This window comes from Macaca fascicularis, chromosome 1, assembly GCF_037993035.2.
Source record: "Macaca fascicularis isolate 582-1 chromosome 1, T2T-MFA8v1.1".
Classification (NCBI taxonomy): domain Eukaryota; kingdom Metazoa; phylum Chordata; class Mammalia; order Primates; family Cercopithecidae; genus Macaca; species Macaca fascicularis.
In genome coordinates, this window is record NC_088375.1 from 83,871,702 (window position 1) to 83,890,370 (window position 18,669).

The window sequence follows — 18,669 nt, forward strand, 5'->3', positions numbered from 1 at the left end:
TTTAGAGACATGGTCTCGCTATACGTTGCCCAGGCTGGTCTCAAAATGATCCTCCCACCTCAGCCTCCCAAAGTGCTGGGATTACAGGCATGAGCCACCACACCTGGCCTAAAATATGCATTCTTTTAAACTGTATGTGGTACATTCACCATAACAGAAAAAATATAGTGGGTCATAAAACAAGTCTCAATAAAACTAAGAGGATTGAAATCATAAAGAGGATATTTTCTGACCTCAATGGAATTAAAAGTAGAAATCAGCAACAAATGTTTGCTAATCAGACAACCCACTTTTGATAATCCATGGGTCAAAGAAGAATTCAGGGAGGAAATCAGAAAATAATGAGGCTGGGTGTGGTGGCTCACACCTGTAATCCCAGCACTTTGGGAGGCCGAGGTGAGTGGATCACCTGAGGTCAGGAGTTCAAGACCAGCCTGGCCACTGTGGTGAAACCTCATCTCTACTAAAAATACAAAAATTAGCTAGGCATGGTGGCTGGAACCTGTAATCCCAGCTACTCAGGAGGCTGAGGCAGGAGAATCACTTGAACCTGGGAGGCAGAGGTTACAGTGAGCTGAGATTGTACCACTGCACTCCAGCCTGGGTGACAAAAGTGAAATTCCATCTCAAAAAAAAAAAAAAGGAAAATTAGAACTGAATAATAAAAATACAACATAAAAAGGAAAATTAGAACGGAATAATAAAAATACAACATAATAAAATTGTAAAGTCACAACTAAAGTAATGTTTAAAGGAAAATGTATAGCTTTAAATATGTATTTTAAGTAACGTCTAAGATCAATGACCTAAGGCTTATCTTAAGGAACTAAAAAGATCAAAGGAAACTCAAGCTAAGTAGAAGAAAGAAAATAAAAGAAATCAATTATATAAACAATTGAGAAAAATAAAACCAAAGGTTGGTTCTTTAAAAGTTAGGCAGGTGTGGATCATGAGGTCAGGAAATCGAGACCATGCTGTCTAACACAGTGAAACCCGTCTCTACTAAAAATACAAAAAATTAGCTGAGCATGGTGGTGGGCACCTGTGGACCCAGCTACTTGGGAGGCTGAGGCAGGAGAATGGCGTGAACCCAGGAGGCGGAGCTTGCAGTGAGCCAAGATGGCACTCCAGCCTGGACAACAGAACAAGACTCTGTCTCAAAAAAATAAAAAATAATAAAACATAAAAAACAAGTCAGATTAATAAAACTGATAAACCCCTACCCAACCTGATTAGGAAATTACCAGTATCATAATGAAAAGGAAATTATCAACACAGCCCCTATAGACATTAAATGGGTAAGAAGGGACCATTATAAATAAACTTGTCTACAAATTTGATAACCTGGGTCAAAAGGATAGATTCCTTGGATAGATTCATTACCTAAATGACACGAGATCAAACCAAAAAATGTGAATAGCCCTATATTTATTAAGTACATTATAGAAAACTAGACAAAGAAAATTTAAGGCCCAGATGGTTTCAGACGTTAACTCTACAGACCTAACAAGGAAAAGGGATAGTTAGAATTGGGTTACTAAAAAGTTAGCTTTTAATATCAACAGGAATACTGGTCAAGAGTCCACATTATGCAGGTTATAAATGGTAGACACTATAAAGCAATAGGAATCAGCTCTGATGACACTCATTTTTTCTTCCCTTTCAAAGGCTTGGCAAATAAAGCCGGGTCAATTTGCTCCTTTGCTAGTCCTCTGACAGAGAAGAGTCTTGCTGCCCGCTCCTGCAGAGTGCCCCCACATTTCAGTCCAAGGGCTATCAGTTCACATTTGAGCTTCTCCAAACCCAGCAACTCCAGTTCTGCAACAGAGCTGAACGCCAATAAATCTATAGTTTCCTTATCAATAACCTGGGGGAAAAAAATAAGAAAGTATTTAAAACAGGCTTCTTCCTCTGAATAAAGACTCTTTAACTGTCGAGTACCTTTTATTTCTTGAGAATTTTTCATTTAATTTGCCATATCCTGCAACTGAATTTTAATCATCCATCCACATGTTATTCCATAAGTATTCTCAATATACATAAAAACTAATTTTTCATCTATACATTTAGAAAAAAAGCATTCAGAACAGTAACAGAAGTATAGCATTCCCAAACAGATTTTTAATATTGCTCTCTTTTCTGATTTTTCTAGTAAAAATCTAAACAGTAAAATATAGCCAGCCTATCCCCACACTATTCCCACAGAAAAGAGTAGGCACTCCTAAAAGCTTAATGAGAATCCCACGCTTCTGAATCTATTAATTCCATAATCTTAATGCTTTCCATTCTAATTGAGTAATTAAGACTAACTGTCAGAGCTCCCCCTTATATAACAAACTCAAATGCTGTTCAATAGACTCGCAACTGTTCTACCCACCAAGTGCCTTTATAGACTTTAAGACAAAATTAGCCTGTAATCCCAGCCCTTTGGGAGGTGGAGGCAGGTGGAACACTTGAAGTTAGGAATCCGAAACCAGTTTGGTCAACATGGTAAAACCCCATCTCTACTAAAAATGCAAAAATTAGCCAGGTGTGGTGGCACGTGCCTATAGTCTCAGCTACTCCGGAGACTGAGACAGGAGAATCACTTGAACCTGGGAGGTGGAGCAGAAATCACACCACTGCACTCCAGCCTGAGCAACAGAGTAAGACTCTGTGTTAAAAAAAAAAAAAAAAAAAAAAAATTAAATACTGCTAATGATACCTTGAAAAGAATGAAAATGTTCATCTTTGGATGATTTTTAAAAACTATATTCAAAGAATAACTGTCTCTTACAGTTTTAAAATACTAAAGAGCTCTGGAGACACACTCTATCTTTCTAGTTGATCTTTGTTTTCTTAAAAAAGCTATTTTGTTAGATTTCTGGGAGTTAACCTTGGCTTATTTGTGACCAAATTCTAAAATACCACTTGTGTGTGTTTAAATAATCACACCTGGTTGTTAGGAATACAGCAGCTATTACTACAACATCAAGAACAAAACTCCATGGCTAACATTGAAAAATATCAGGTTTTATCCTATGATTCCTTTTTTATTTTTCTAAGACTTCAGTCCGGATAAAGCTCTTATCTAATGCATACACGTAACATAAAAATTACATGCTTACAACTCCAGAGACTGTAAAGCCCTTAGCATAAAAAAATTCCAATATTCTCACCAGAAAGGGCAATTTATGCATTTTTATTTACTGGGGGTAGGGGAAGGTGCTGGCTAAACGAATGGTAGGTTTTGTGTTTATCGAAGGAAATTAAGTAGTTTAGGTTTCACCTATTCTAAAAAGCAAACCATTAGATCAAAGAACATCAGAGATTTTTGCTGGAAGCCAGTCCATTGTAGACAGTGAAAAACCAACTTTTTGAGAGAATGAAATAAAAATGCCTTTTTATTTTATTATTATTTTTTGAGATGGAGTCTCACTCTGTCGGCCAGGCTGGAGTGCAGTGGTACAATCTCATTATCTCGCTGCAACCTCTGCCTCCCAGGGCACAAGCAATTCTCGTGCCTCAGCCTCCTGAGTAGCTGGGATTACAGGCATGCACCACCATGCCTGGCTACTTTTTGTTGTTGTTGTATTTTTAATAGAGGCAGGGTTTCACCATGCTGGCCAGGCAGGTCTCGAGCTCCTGACCTCAAGTGATCTGCCCGCCTCAGCCTCCCAAAGTGCTGGGATTACAGACATGAGCCACCGCACCTGGCTGAAGATGACTTTTTTAAAAGGCTGACTGTGGGTACTTAAGATTTAATGATACATTTAAAAGGAGAGGTTCCTCTTCTATAGAAGAGGTCTTCACATTCAGCTGAAACTATTGTTCAAACTATCCTCACATTAGAAAAAGCTGAATAGCAATTTAGTGACAGGAAAAATGAGCACATTTCATCAAATCTAAAATGCCATCGATCGTAATATACTCTTGTTCATGTATTACTAAGAATAAACAATACCAATTAAGTTATAATATGTTATACACATCTTAGACATGCTAAAATGTAGAAAACATGCATCTTACAATTGATACAATATGGAATCAAGGACACCACCTAGTGGCAACATACTATAAATGCCAGAGCTTAAAAAGAGTCTTTTGGGGAACAAGGCAAGCTTCACCATAATCTGTACTTCTTAAAATCAAACAAGCCTTTCACTAAGCAGCTGAGGAGGAAAAGCGTATTTTCATTTTAATGACTTATTGTGGAGATTAAATTGATTTAGCTCTAGATATCAACCCCAAAACATACTTACTGTGTTTCCTAGCTGGCTTTCCTGCAGTTTGACAACGGCAACGTTTTCCCTTTCTTCAGGTGCTACCTCGGCAACTCTTTCCCCATCAGTCCTTTCTTTTGTCTCTTTATCCTTACTCAGTCCAGCCCCAGTGGGTTCCTCTTCTATGAGTTCTTTACTCTCTGCCTTCTTCTTCTGGGTCTCTTCTGTTTCTGTAACTATCCTGCTTTCCATATGCTCTTTGGACTCCCCCAGCCCAGCACATAAGTCTTCTGAAATATGCCTCCCAGAGTCAGTTACCGGGATCTGCAGTTGTTCCGGTGGTCCACGGTCTGTATTCACTACTCTCGCCCTCTGAGAACTACTGGGAAATTTGGCTGCCATCTCGACACCATCGCTGCCAATTTTTGGAGCATGGAAACCCATTCCTGAAGTGCTTGGTGCTTCTTCATTGTCATCATCTGAGCTCTCAGAGCTGGACCCTTCTGCAGTCTCTAGTCCCTCCATGCCCAACCTGTCAGAAGCAACAGAAATATTTAACAGCATTTGTAGCTTCTATGTAAAGTAAAGAGTTGGCTGGGCACGGTGGCTCAGGCCTGTAATCCCAGGACTTTGGGAGACCAAGGCAGGCAGATCACAAGGTCAGGAGTTTGAGACCAGACTAGCCAACATAGTGAAACCCCATCTCTACTAAAAATACAAAAATTAGCTGGGTGTGGTGGCACGCACCTATAATCCCAGCTATTCAGGAGGCTGAGGTGGGAGAATCACCTGAACCCGGGAGGCACAGGTTGCAGTGAGCTGAGATCGCGCCAGTGCACTCCCCACTGGGTGACAGAGTGAGACTCCGTCTCAAAAATAAATAAATAAAGCAAAGAGTTATAGTTTGTTCAGGAAACAGAATCTGTTTATGCTAGCTTGAGATGAAGAACAGGTACATTTAGGAAAAAGATATTCCAGAGCTTATAAACAGAAGGAAAAAATTTCAATGAGACTGGAACCAACTGTCCCAAAGATCCAAGAGGATCTCCTTTCTAAAGTTCTGAATCTCTAAAAGCAAAATTGATTTTGCTTAGTTTTTTTTCGCCATATTACATTAACTTCAACAGTTGGAAATTAGATAAAATAATAGTTGGCCAGGCGTGGTGGCTCACGCCTGTAATCCCAGCACTTTGGGAGGCCAAGGTGGGTGGATCACAAGGTCAGGAGTTCAAGACCAGCCTGGCCAATATGGTGAAATCTCGTCTCTGCTAAAAATATAAAAATTAGCTGGGCCTGGTGGCGGTGCCTGTAATACTAGTTACTCGGGAGGCTGAGGCAGGAGAATCACTTAAACCCAGGAGGCAGAGGTTGCAGTGAGCCGTGATCACGCCACTGCACTCCAGCCTGGGCCACACAGTGAGACTCTGTCTCAAAATAATTAATAATAATAATAATAATAATAATAATAATGATGATAGTTATAAAGAAAATCCAGCCGGGCGTGGTGGCTCACGCCTGTAATCCCAGCACTTTGGGAGGCTGAGGTGGGTGGATCACTTGAGGTTAGGAGTTCAAGGCTAGCCTGGCCAACATGGTGAAACACCGTCTCTACTAAAAATACAAAATTAGCCAGGTGTGGTGGCGCATGGCTGTAGTCCCAGCTACTCAGGAGACTGAGGCAGGAGAATTGCTTGAACCTGGGAGGTGGAGGTTGCAGTAAGCTGAGATCATGCCACTGCACTCCAGCCTGGGTGACAGAGCAAGATTCTGTCTCAAAAAAAAAAAGAAGGAAAAGAAGAAAATTATTCGGTGCTGCTCCTTGACTTGATTGGTGAAAAAAAATATAAAGAAAATCCTAGGAACAATTATTCTGTTTTACAGAGGTGTTGCCCAATAATAAATATTAAAATACACACACACACACACACACACACACACACACACATATTTATAAATCCTATGCGTGGGCTGGAAGCGGTGGCTCACGCCTATAATCCCAGCACTCTGCGAGGCTGAGGCGGGAGGATCACCTGAAGTCAGGAGTTTGAGACCAGCCTGGGCAACATGCCAAAACCCTGTCTTCACAGAAAAATACAAAAACATCAGCTAGGCGTGGTGGTATTCGCCCTAGCCCCAGCTACTCAGGAGGCTGACATGGGAGGATAGCTTAAGCCCGGGAGGTCAAGGCTTCAGTGAGCCGAGATCGTGCCACTGCACTCCAACCTCAGCAATAGAGTGAGAACCTATCTCAAAAAAAAAAAAAAAAAAAAAAAACCCCAATGCTTTATTAATAATTACTCAAACCCAGAAATTACCCAAATGTCTACCAAATGGAGACTGGATAAACAAACTGTGGTACGTTCATACCATGAAATGATACTGAGTAATAAAAAAGAATGAACTACTGATACATACACTACCATGGATGAATCTCAAAAGCTTTATATTAAGTGAGGGAAGCCAGACACTAAAGGCTATATGACATCCTAGGAAAGACTAAACCATAGTAACAAATATCACACTGGTGACCAATGGTTGCCAGGGTCTGGAGGTGGGAAAAGGGACTTAACTACAAAAGGGCACGTGGGAACTATTTCAGGTCATTAAAATACTATCTAGATTATGGTGGTGGTTACATGACCACATAGCATACATTTTTCAAAAGTCATAGAACCAATCAACCAAAAAGGGTGAATTTTGCTATATATAAATTATACCTCAGTAAACCTCATCAAAAAAAATACAAACCACAGGTAGTGTCACCACCCTTTCTCTCAGGAACATTTAATTCCCATTTCAAAAAGAACAAACATTGTATGCTGAACTCTCAGTGTTATATGATCTTTGATTAATAATTATCTGTTTATCCCCAAAGGGGATAAACTTATTTTTAAGAACTTGGCCCAAGGGAAGTCACTGGCAACAAAGAGGACCAACTAGAGGGACAAGAGAACTATCAGAAAAATGAACAAGAAAAAGTACTACTGTGCTTTTTACCCTCAAGTGCGAAAGTGGTGAAGAGAAGTCTGGCAAAGTGACCAGACCTCAATGACCGCAAAAAACCACAGAAAACAACCAACTGGAAGTACAGCTTGATTTCCACCTAGAATTTCTAAAAGTTAAACCCCTTCAACACCAAAAAAGTAATTCAAATATAAAGCTATTTTTATGTTTCAGTGTAAGGAAAAAATTCATCCTTTATATTCAATTAATGGCATTCACAGCAGAAACCATTACTGCAGTATGTGCAATGTGACAATCACTGAAACCTAAAGCCTGAAGCACTCTGGAAATTTTCTGAGCTCCCATCAAACGTTACACAAAAATGTGTTTGTGCCAGATAAACAAGAGAAAATGTCTCCTATCAGTCCTCAAAGATCCGTTGGGAATGAAAGTGAAACACTTACCAGAAGCACCTCCTCTTTCCCGCACTGGCTCCTCTGTCTGTTTTAGATTTGGCAGGCCATTGTCGTTTCCGATTCTCACTGATTTCTGCTGAAACCATCTTGCTGGAGGCAGCCTGCATACCTAACCAGAAATTTAAACAACTCAGTTTCTACTACAGGGACTGAGTTTAAAGAAATTATAAATAACATGGATTGCAAAAAGAGCTGCAATCTACAGTTCTAGATTTAAATTTCTTAAGATATCAACATTTTATACAGTTAATCCCAAATTTACACAGATTTAAAATAATAAACATTCTAGTCTAGAAGCAAATTTTTAAGGCACCATTGCACAATTCACAACTTTTGAGACTGACAAGTTCATATTTAGCCTTCGCCAAACCTAATTATTTATTCCTGTGTTAGTTATTTGCATACACTTGTCTTTTTCCTGTTATGTCATAACCTTTTTGATGGAAAAAGATTATTTCTTATTCAATTGTTCCCATGCTAAGCCTGCCATATGCTTTGGATGCTAAAAACAAAAGTTAATGATAATCATTCACATTAAAAACTGACCTAAAACCGGCAGGAAATTCTTTGAGGTCTAGACATCTTCTGAAGACTTAGCTCATCTCTAAATACAAACAAAAATGTTCTTACCTGGGGCCCATGACCCAATGGAATTCAGGGGTTAAATATGCCAAATGTTTGCTGGGCATGGTAGCTCACGCCTGTAATCCCAACACTTTGGGAGGCCAAGGCGAGCAGATCACAAGGTCAGGAGTTTGAGACCAGCCTGGCCAACATGGTGAAACCCTGTCTGTACTAAAAATATGAAAATTAACCAGGCGTGGTGGCGCACGCCTGTAATCCCAGCTACTCCGGAGGCTGATGCAGGAGAATTGCTTGAACATGGGAGCCGGATGTTGCAGTGAGCCGAGATCGTGCCATTGCACTACAGCTCTGGGTGACAGAGCAAGACTCCATCTTGGGGGAAAAAAAATGCCACATGTTGTGCATATGTTCTTTTTTAAAAAATATACTGTGTTCATTTTTGAGGATAAAGGTTCCAAGGTTTTCATCAGATTCTCAGACATCTGTAACCTAAAAAAAGCTTCTCTTTGTGTGTAGTGTAGAGCAGTCTGAACAGCTGGCTTCAGGGGTGCCAGCTGAACACACTAAGGAATCCTCATTCTCACCTTTGAGGACAGAATCCTCCAGACGCTCAGCCATCTCATGGCACTGCTGCTGGTAGTCGGGGCTGGTGAAGCAGTGCTTGGGTTCTACAAGCTTCCGCTGCAGTCGCTCCAGCCGCTTCTGCTCCTTTTCAGCCTCTCGCTCGGCTTGTTGTTTTACCCATTCAGCCATTCTGGGGATGAGGGAGGAAGAGATGTAACTGAATGGATATATTACATATACACTTTTATATATAAAATGTCCCTGATGAATTAATGCACTTGCTCATACTGTGATAATTCTCTTAGAAAGGTGCGCCATGTTTACTACTAGCATATGATACTGATCTTAACTAAATCCCAAAGATAATTATTAAATTATCAAAAAGGTTAAATCTGATAATAAATTCACGTGTAAATATTTTAAGTTTCCATTTCCAATATACATGGCATATGTATAATCACTACTGATAGGAAAGTATCAAAAAAAACAAACAAAGGTGGGCATCCTACGCTTTTTCATGATTGACATCACGTAGTCTCCTTCCACTGAGATCCCGACAAGCTTCTCGATTGGTTGTCTTCTCAATTTGAGCACCAAGAGCTCGGAGCATAGATCCAAAACCTGAACAGATGTATTTGGAGAAAGCAGGTTAAAATGTGTTCAAGGATGAATAAAAGCAGAATTTGTGAAAACAATCTATATCACAAGATTAACAATGATCTCTACTTTTTTTTTTTTCTTTCAGAAAAGATGAACATCAAGGTTCTAATTCAGGCAGCGAAAGTAAAAGAACCTCATGCCTTTCACCTTTCATTTTATAGTTCTGAGATAAAATACCTAGCCTTCCCAAATCTAATTATTTATCCTCGTGTTAGTTATTTGCACACAGGTATAATACCTGTACAGCTAGAATACTTAAAAAGCTTTACCCAATGACAGATATACCAAGATTCTCAGATTAAGGACTTAAAAAGTATATAGTGAGATTTTTCAATGAGTTTAGAAGGAAAGGCAATTTTAAGCTCTCACTGGCTGATACGACATGCTTCATTCACTCATTTTTTTTTCCCCCTAAGAGATGGGGCCTTGCTCTGTCACCCAAGCTAGGGTGCAATGGCTTGATGCAATCAAAGCTCACCGCAGCCTTGAACTCCTGGGCTCAATGGATCTTCTTACCACAGCCTCCCAACTTGCTAGGATTACAAGCGTGTGCCAACGCAGCTAGCTTTTTTTTTTTTTTTGTAGAGACCACGGTCTCACCATCTTACCCAGGCTAGTCTCAAACTCCTGGGTTCAAACAGTCCTCCCACCTTGCACTCTCAAAGTGTTAGGATTATAGTTGTGAGCCACCACACCTGGCCACATGCTTCATTCTTTTTTTTTGAGACAGAGTCTCACTGTGTCGACCCAGGCTGCAGTGCAGTGGCATAATCTCGGCTCACTGCAGCCTCCACCTCCCAGGTTCAAGTGATTCTTGTGCCTCAGCCTCCCAAGTAGCTGAGATTACAGGTGGGTAACACCACACCTGGCTAATCTTTATATCTCTAGTAGAGACGGGGTTTTGCCATGTTGGCCAGCCCTGTCTCGAACTCCTGACCCAGGTGATCCACCCACCTTGGCCTCCCAAAGTGCTGGGATTACAGGCGTGAGCCGCCATGCCCAGCCCATGCTTCATTCTTTTTTTTTTTTTTTTTTTTTTGAGACGGAGTCTGGCTCTGTCGCCCGGGCTAGAGTGCAGTGGCCGGATCTCAGCTCACTGCAAGCTCCGCCCCCCCGGTTTACGCCATTCTCCTGCCTCAGCCTCCCGAGTAGCTAGGACTACAGACGCCCGCCGCCTCGCCCGGCTAGTTTTTTGTATTTTTTAGTAGAGACGGGGTTTCACCGTGTTCGCCAGGATGGTCTCGATCTCCTGACCTCGTGATCCGCCCGTCTCGGCCTCCCAAAGTGCTGGGATTACAGGCTTGAGCCACCGCGCCCGGCCGCTTCATTCTTAATGACACGATTTTAAACAGCTGGATATAGTCTGAGATGTCAGCTCTCTGAAAACCAAACCAAATCACTGTAGATTTTGAGAATGCTTAGGGATCACATGTCACTACATTAGGAGAAATACCAACAACTGTTTATATTGTTTTTGCTTTCTCATTTTCTTTCTTAGTAGTTGTGTTAATACAAACAAAACCTTAATCTGCCTCAACTTGTAAACAATTGTGTTTCCTAAGGTAACTTTAGACTTCCTTTAGAACTATAATAATGAGAGAAAATTCTGATTAAAGTGGAAGGAGATTTAGAAAAACAAAAACTATTTATTCAGCAAATTGAACGGAATAATGGCCATCTCTCTTCATTTAATTTTCCCCCAAGTTTTAGAGCCTAGGTTCCCTAAGAGCTATCCAGCTGAAGAAAGTGGGAATAGTATCATACAATATTTCTTCCTGAACAAAAATAAAAGACAGCCTGAGCAACATGGCGAAACCCCATCTCTATAAAAAATACAAAACTTAGCTAGGCATGGTGGCGTGTGCCTGTAGTCGCAGCTACCAGGGAAACTGAGGTGGGAGTATTGCTTGAGTTCAGGAGGTCAAGGCTTCAGTGAGCCATGATCACACCACTGTACTCCAGCCTGGGTGACAGAATGAGATGGTATCTCAAAAAAAAAAAAAAAAAAAAAAGAAAAAGAAAAAGAAAGAGAGAGAGAGAAAGAAAACAAAAGAATAAAAGAGAAAATGTCCAAAATCAGGTTAAGTAAATAAAAGAATTCATAAGGCAAAACAATATTGGCATACTAAAGAGACTAGGAAGTTTGTTAATTTAATACCATGGCTAAAGACAGCAAATGTCAGCAGCAGAATATAAAAATAAATAAATAAAAATAAATAAAGACTACAAATGTGCTACAACTAAGTAGTCAATGTTCACGTCCTACCTCCTTTTCCACCACAAAGTCTGGGTTCCAAACTATAAACAGCTCCATGCTGCACTGTGTCACTGCTGTTAATGAGTGCGCCATTGCATTTCACAAAGAAGTTTTCCACTGGAACATCCTAGAGACAAATTTGGTTTTTTAATGCCTTCTATGAGATGATAATCTAAGTTTGTTACAAGGCGGGACCTAGCTGTCTTTTTATTACTCTGGTTACAACAGTGGGTGTTCAATTAATATTTGTTGAATTGGAAATGTAAACTACTAGGAGAAAAAAAGTCATTTCACATGATGCATTTTGGGTATAAATTTTTCCCAATATTACCTAATTATCACACATAGAAGAAACTTCAGTCTTTTCGGTGAAAACAAAAACTGCTTCTTCTTTGATAGGTAATCTAAGTCAAGGTAGAAGACTATGCAGGACTCAAGATTAAATAACTGTGGAGGTCCCATTTTCTGACTTTCTTAAACAGGTAAAACTAAATTGAACATCAAAAGTAGTCCTCAATCCTAAAAAGTACAGGTAGGAATAAGAAGTAGAGAAGGAAGGAGTCAAGAGTATGGTTTTTAATAAACCAATATAAATACACCATGGGAGACATAAAAACATGAAAAATGAGCAAAAATGTGCAAAGTTGTTGAAGATGCTGGGCAGCCCCAGATTCTGTGGAGCTGCCCCAAAGCCTACATGAATCAATACTCTCAGCAGTCCTGTAACCCAGTAAAAGCCCACTCTGGACCAAGAAAATACAGAATTACCAACCAGTACCAGGCTGGTGGATGTATGGAGACTGAGCTATGTGATTATAGTTCTCTACTACAGTCACTGCCCAGCCAGGGCAGAACAGGTGGAGAGTTGGATTTATGTTATCTGGGGTTTTCCTAGGCAAATGTAACGGCTGGAGAGAAGAGCACGGGAGCTCAGCTCAGGCTATTTGCAATGAGGTAACATGAACGACTATTCTTGTCTTTAAAATACTGTATACCTTAACTGTTGTAAACATTAAATGAGATATGTAATACATTTTGTATCTATTTAATGTTTACACATTAGAAGCCTTCTGTATGTCTAATGGGTAGGGTATTTCTAAATAATTTTAAAAGATATTAATATGAAGGCAGAAAGTATACACCAAGGAAATTATGTACACTTCATTTTCAAACAGAATGGCTTATTAAACAAAACAACTGATCAACAAAATTGCATTTTCTGCTAAGATTCTTGTCAATGACGTCACGAGCAGAAAAAAGGATACAACATTTAGACTCAATTTAACTGTTTTTAACCATTTGTGCATTGTAAAGTGCTTCAAACACAAATTACCATGTGTGTTTTAGCACAATCAGCCTACAGCTATCAGAGATAAACCTGTCAAACTTATTCACTGCAGCGAGGGTAACTGCACACCAGGAGTCATGGGTATCTCACCAACACAAAGAAAGGAGTGTCATTACAAGATTTGGGGCTAGGGTGGGGTTGAGGTGAAATTTACATCAAGCAGTGTTTAAACACGTTCAAAATAAAACAGGACTGTATATAAAAACATCAACATCAGCTCTGGATTATGAAGGCTCCTCTTTCCTTGGAAACTACAAATTTAAGATAAATGTGGAAAGTTGTGTCCAGAAACCCTTAATGGGAAGCTCTGTCCTGGGTTGGAAATCAAGAATGCTTCTCTACAGGGCAAGAGTGGGAGGGTTCACTCTTATCGAGAGAACTTCAAACAGCAAAATTCCTTAGATATTATTTGGTTTTTGAGACCGAGGCTTCTCAGTGAATAAGAAAGTAGCAGACCTTCATGGGGGTCATTATGACATTACGACATATCACCATTTCCTGTTAACTCTGTAGCTGTACATCGGTGTAGTGTGGGGGTCACAAAAACAAACATAAATTTTGCAGCTGGCTTTGTGTCTGTTATCCCAGCCTGATGAAAAGCAGGGCAGATTTTTATTTTCTCAGTGGGAGTTAACACTAACTTCATCATGTGTCAGAACAGTTTTGTTTTTAAAAACATAGGTGTGAACTTGAGCTATTCTTATTTGTTCCAGTATCTCATCAAATACTCTTTTGTGTTTCTATTCATATTTGCTATGGTCATGTTTCTTAAGTTTCTGACTGAATCCACTCATTTATATTTCTTTTTTTTTTTGAGACTGAGTCTATCTTTGTCACCCAGTTTGGAGTGCAATGGCTCAATCTCGGCTCACTGCAACCTCCACCTCTCAGGTTCAAATGATTCTCCTGCTTCAGCCTCCCCAGTAGCTGGGATTACAGGCGCCTGCCGCCACGCCTAGCCAATTTTTGTGTATTTTTAGGAGAGATGGGGTTTCACCATGTTGGCCAAGCTGGTCTCGAACTTCTGACCTCAGGTGATCTGCCCGCCTCGACCTCCCTAAGTGTTGGGATTACAGGCGTGAGCCACCGCACCTGGCCTATTATTTCTTGCTTCCGATTTAAAAATAATTATTTCCAACATACCTCATGATTAAGATCCTATTTTTTCTGGTTTCACTTTGGATCAATTGTCAGCAAGTTTGAAAACTGTACTCATAGGCCCGAAAGAGTGGCTCAAGCCTGTAATCCCAGCACTTTGGGAGGCTAAGGTGGGAGGATCACCCGAGGTCAGGAGTTCAAGACCTGGCCAACGTGGTGAAACTCCGTTCCTACTAAAAATACAAAAATTAGCCAGGCATGGTGGCGGGCGCCTGTAATCCCAGCTACTTGGGAGGCCAAGGCAGGAGAATCGCTTGAACTCAGGAGGCGGAGGTTGCAGTGGCCGAGATGGAGCCATTGCACTCCAGCTTGGGCAACAGGAGTGAAAATCCGCCAGTGGGCGGGGGGCAGAGAGAGGAGAAAAGAAAACTGTACTCATGAGAAAAGAATTATTTTCAAAAGAATTAGAATGCAATTATTTTCATGGTCAAAAACAGTTGTGCTTACAGTTTTTAGACTGGATTACAGAGCAGGAAGGAAAACATGGAAAGTGAAAAACCGTATTATTTGCAAACACATAGCTTCTTCAAGGAATCGATCCAAGTCTCTTAAAAATCTGGTTTAGACTGCAGCGTTAACATTTGTTAAGCTTATAAATAGTAAGCAGAGGAAATAGCCGAGGAAAGCACGGATGAGGTGCGGAAAGAAGAACAGAGTTCTAGATCAAGTGCCAACATTAAAATTAGATTCAGGGAAACCACTAAATTCTTTTGACAACTGAATAGGTTTAATATCTTATTGCTGGTAAAAGCTTACTTAATTGAGAGTTAAGTAAAAGCTCACGTGTAACTTGGGAAGTCCCTGGTAGGTTTCCGCAAATGTGCATGGACAAATAAGACCATCAAATGATTAGTGAACACTTCTACATAACAGGCCCTAAGAACCCAGGCTCTCAACAGGACACACGTGTGAATGCTTGGTCACAACGAGTAACCAGAAGAATCAATTTTCCTCCCCAATCATCCTTTGGCCTGGGTTCGGATATGACATACTTCTCCAGGCTGGGGCTTAACAAGGCTGTGTGATAACTGAAAAAAATACACGTCACATAACCACAGTAAGAAGGTGAAGACTGTAGCCTTAAACATCAGCCTGCCCAACTGCCAGAAGACCGTTATATTTACGGATAAAGAAAGAGAAACAAAGTATTTGTAACTGTGAGCCGGACTAAGTGCCTCTAACAGTTTTTTTCTCCCTCTTGGTGGGGAGGCAAACCACCATCACAAAAGAAAAGGAAGCTCTCAGTAACAGTTCGAAGCACCTTAACACTGAGGAACTCTCAGCCTCAACAAGGGAAAACCCCAGAGAATAGAGGTACCCGCCCCTCCTCCTCCGGACAGACCTACTTCGCACCCAGCGCTGCCACCTGTCTGCCTCTTTCTCCTTCCTAACAGGAACCGAAATCCTCACCTGATCTTGGCAGTGCCGGTGGATAAAATCACGGACGGTGCACCGAGCCGAGGCACACCGCACTGCCTTGCACCCGAAGCCGGGGCCGCGAATCCACACCAGCCCAGCGCCTTCCGCCATATCACCAACTCCCCGAACCTCTAGCCTCCCTGAGCCACCAGGCGCCGCAACTCTCCCGGCGCATCTTGATGACGCGAGCGTCTCCCAGCGCCCCGCCCCTCACGCTTCCATTCGCTCCTCCCCTCCCCTGGGGCTGGTCAAGTGAGCCGGGCGGCCGGGCGGCGCGGGCTGGGGGAGGGGAACAGGAAAGGCCTGGCGGAGGCCGATAAGGCAGCAGAGCACTGGGCGAGGCGTTGCCAGGAGAAGTTGCTAGGGCGGGGCTCGAGGGACCGGCTATAAAAGGTTCGTGCTGGGTTAGGTTTCGAGCTTCCTGGCCATAAGCGATAAGGCTGTAACTAAGCACCGCCCTGTGCCGTAGGCTTTGGCCCTTTTCCTCACATCTGTGTAGTTATTTTTGGGTCGCGGAGAATTGTGGCCCAAGAAAGCTCTGCTCCTTGGGAGTGTGGGGAGAGAAGCTGCAGTCCCGGAAGCGGTTTTAGGGGGCCGCTTCCTTGGCCTGGAGGAGCCCCCCAACCCGAGGGGACCAGGGAAACGACCCCCAGGAGGCCCCCAAACAGTGGCCCGCGTGGTTTCTCCTCCAGGTTTACAGAGCGTTCTCTTCCCCTCCAGAAACAGCCAACCTCCGGGTTTCTGCCTGCCACGCACGGTTTATTCTTATTTCCGCCTGTTTGTGCTCTGCGTTATCTCCACTTAAGCTCTGTTTTCAAAATATTTCACAGCAAGTGGGCTCTTGTGAAAGGCAGTGACAGGAGTGACGTTTATAGTCATGCTGCTTCAAAAAACCCTACCATAACTTTTATTCTGCACCATGGAAACACACTCGGACAGATTTGCATAACGTAACTTTAAGGCTCAGGGAATCTGAAGGAGTCCCTTAATATTTAATAGGCTGAGATTATGGTATTTCTAAAACCCTGAACAATTCAAAAGCCACCAGTGTGAAGATAGGAAGGTTATTAGGAGATATCTGTGCCTCCTAAACGCAAATGCATCGGCCCACAGAATTGCCTTCTCTGCTGTTAAAATGCTTGGCAAATGAAACTCCTAGCTGAGTGGGTAACAAGAAAAAATTCAGAAATCGTTTAGAGGTGGCAGTATGTGCGAAAATGGAATTTCAAGGCCTGGGAAGTTAATAGATTCAGTGGTCTTTATTTCACACACGAGGGAAAGTTGGGGAGAGAAAGGGCCTCCATGGGGATGCCAGTAGATAAAGAAAAATTACAAAAAAAATAAAAATAAAGATAGATTGTACCGGCCAGGCGTGGTGGCTCATGCCTGTAATCCAGCACTTTGGGAGCCTGAGGCGGGCAGATCTCTTGGTCAGGAGTTCGAGACCAGCCTGACCAATATGTTGACACCCCATCTCTACTAAAAATACAATAATTAACCGGGTGTGGTGGCGCGTGCCTGTAATCCCAGCTGTTCAGGAGGCTGAGGCAGGGGAATCGCTTGAACCCGGGAGGCAGAGGTTGCAGTGAGCTGAGATCGCGCCACTGCACTCCAGCCTGGGCGACAGAGCAAGACTTGTTTCACACACACAAAAAAATATATATTGTACCTAGGAAGCAGTATTTTGGAAAGGTGGTGCCATGGCAACCCTGGGGCGTGAAGGTGTTGCCAGGTACTTGTAAGCCATCCACACTCCAGAAACCTCAAGTTCCTCTGCAGTTTCCTCCCCAGCTGTCTGTCCTCCGGGTTCCTGAAAAAGCAATCTACAGATCTGAGCCTTAAGCTGCTTCTTTTTTTTTTATTTGTGATTTCTTCCTTCTGGGGATCAAAAATGACTATTTCAAATAAATAAATAATTTTTTAAATGACTATTTCAAAGGTCTGAGATCCTACAAGTAACTGTGTAAAGATCAGTTTGGGTTTCCATAACATTTCTGTATCAGGATAATGCTTTGTATCTTGTAAGGAATGATTATGATTAGTCTTTTTTCTCTTTCTTTCTCTTTTGAGACCCTTGCTCTGCCACCTGGGCTGGAGTATAGTGGCGCAATCATAGCACACACAGCCTTGAACTCCTGGGCTCAAGTGATCCGCCACAGCCTCCAGAGTAGTTGGAACTACAGGTGCATGCCACCACACCTGACTAATTTTTAAATTTTTTGTAGAGATGGGTTTTTCACTAAGTTGCCCAGGCTGGTCTCGAACTCTTGGGCTCAAGAGATCCTCCCGCCTCACACTCCCAAAGTGCTGGGATTACAGGCGTGGCCTGCTGCGCCTGGCATAAGTAGTACTTTCCAGTAAGGAAACTCCACATCATTTATTACTAACATTATATATAGTCCTCATAAAACCTGATGTCTGAATGGAATTTTTCACTTTTTATCCCTCTGTTGCATTTAAATGTATGTTAAAGAGTCCCAAGTATTGAATAGGTATTTGTCATTTAAAATATGAAATAACTATTGATATTAGCCTTTTAAAGACACAAATTTCCAAGCAATATATAATTTGTTCTTAAAACTTCAAAATGGGCCTGTAGTACCATGACATGTACAGAGTAGACATTAAGTAAATATTAGTTGGATACTTGATGGATTACTAAGGTAGTAAGTTAATTATCCTCAATGTACATATGATGAAGTATATTTTGCACTAATGTGGCACAATCTGTTCTAAGGATGCAGAATTTAACTTGGATTGCTATTAAATTCCTTTAAAGAATGGGGAAATTGAAGCATGTAAAGTTAGGACTGTGGCCAAGAACACAGTGCACATCAGTGAAAAAACAAAATCTGGAAAGAAAGCTATTAGCTGGGTTGCTAAGGGTGTGTGGTAGCGTCCAGTTGACAGTGCTATGTGGCGGGGCTGGTCAGTGATTATGGAAAAGAGCCAACTGCTGCTACCTTTCCCACCTTGTGATGTCAGGTAGGGAAGGCACAGGAAGGCACGTGTATGGTTGTAACAACTAAATGGTGAGTGGCGGAGGGGCCAGTTCCT

At 41.7% G+C, this 18,669-nt stretch overlaps 1 protein-coding gene across 1 annotated transcript; it reads right to left on the minus strand.

Moving 5' to 3' along the window:
- Nucleotides 1-1,411: 1,411 nt before the first annotated feature.
- Nucleotides 1,412-15,771, minus strand: SDE2 (SDE2 telomere maintenance homolog). Its single transcript, XM_005541006.5, has 7 exons — nucleotides 15,604-15,771; nucleotides 11,697-11,814; nucleotides 9,280-9,391; nucleotides 8,791-8,960; nucleotides 7,610-7,730; nucleotides 4,242-4,734; nucleotides 1,412-1,867 (listed from the first exon to the last, which is right to left on the minus strand). Exons 1-7 carry the CDS (start codon nucleotides 15,721-15,723, stop codon nucleotides 1,646-1,648), a joined length of 1,356 nt encoding a protein of 451 aa, XP_005541063.3. The 5' UTR covers nucleotides 15,724-15,771; the 3' UTR covers nucleotides 1,412-1,645.
- Nucleotides 15,772-18,669: the final 2,898 nt, after the last annotated feature.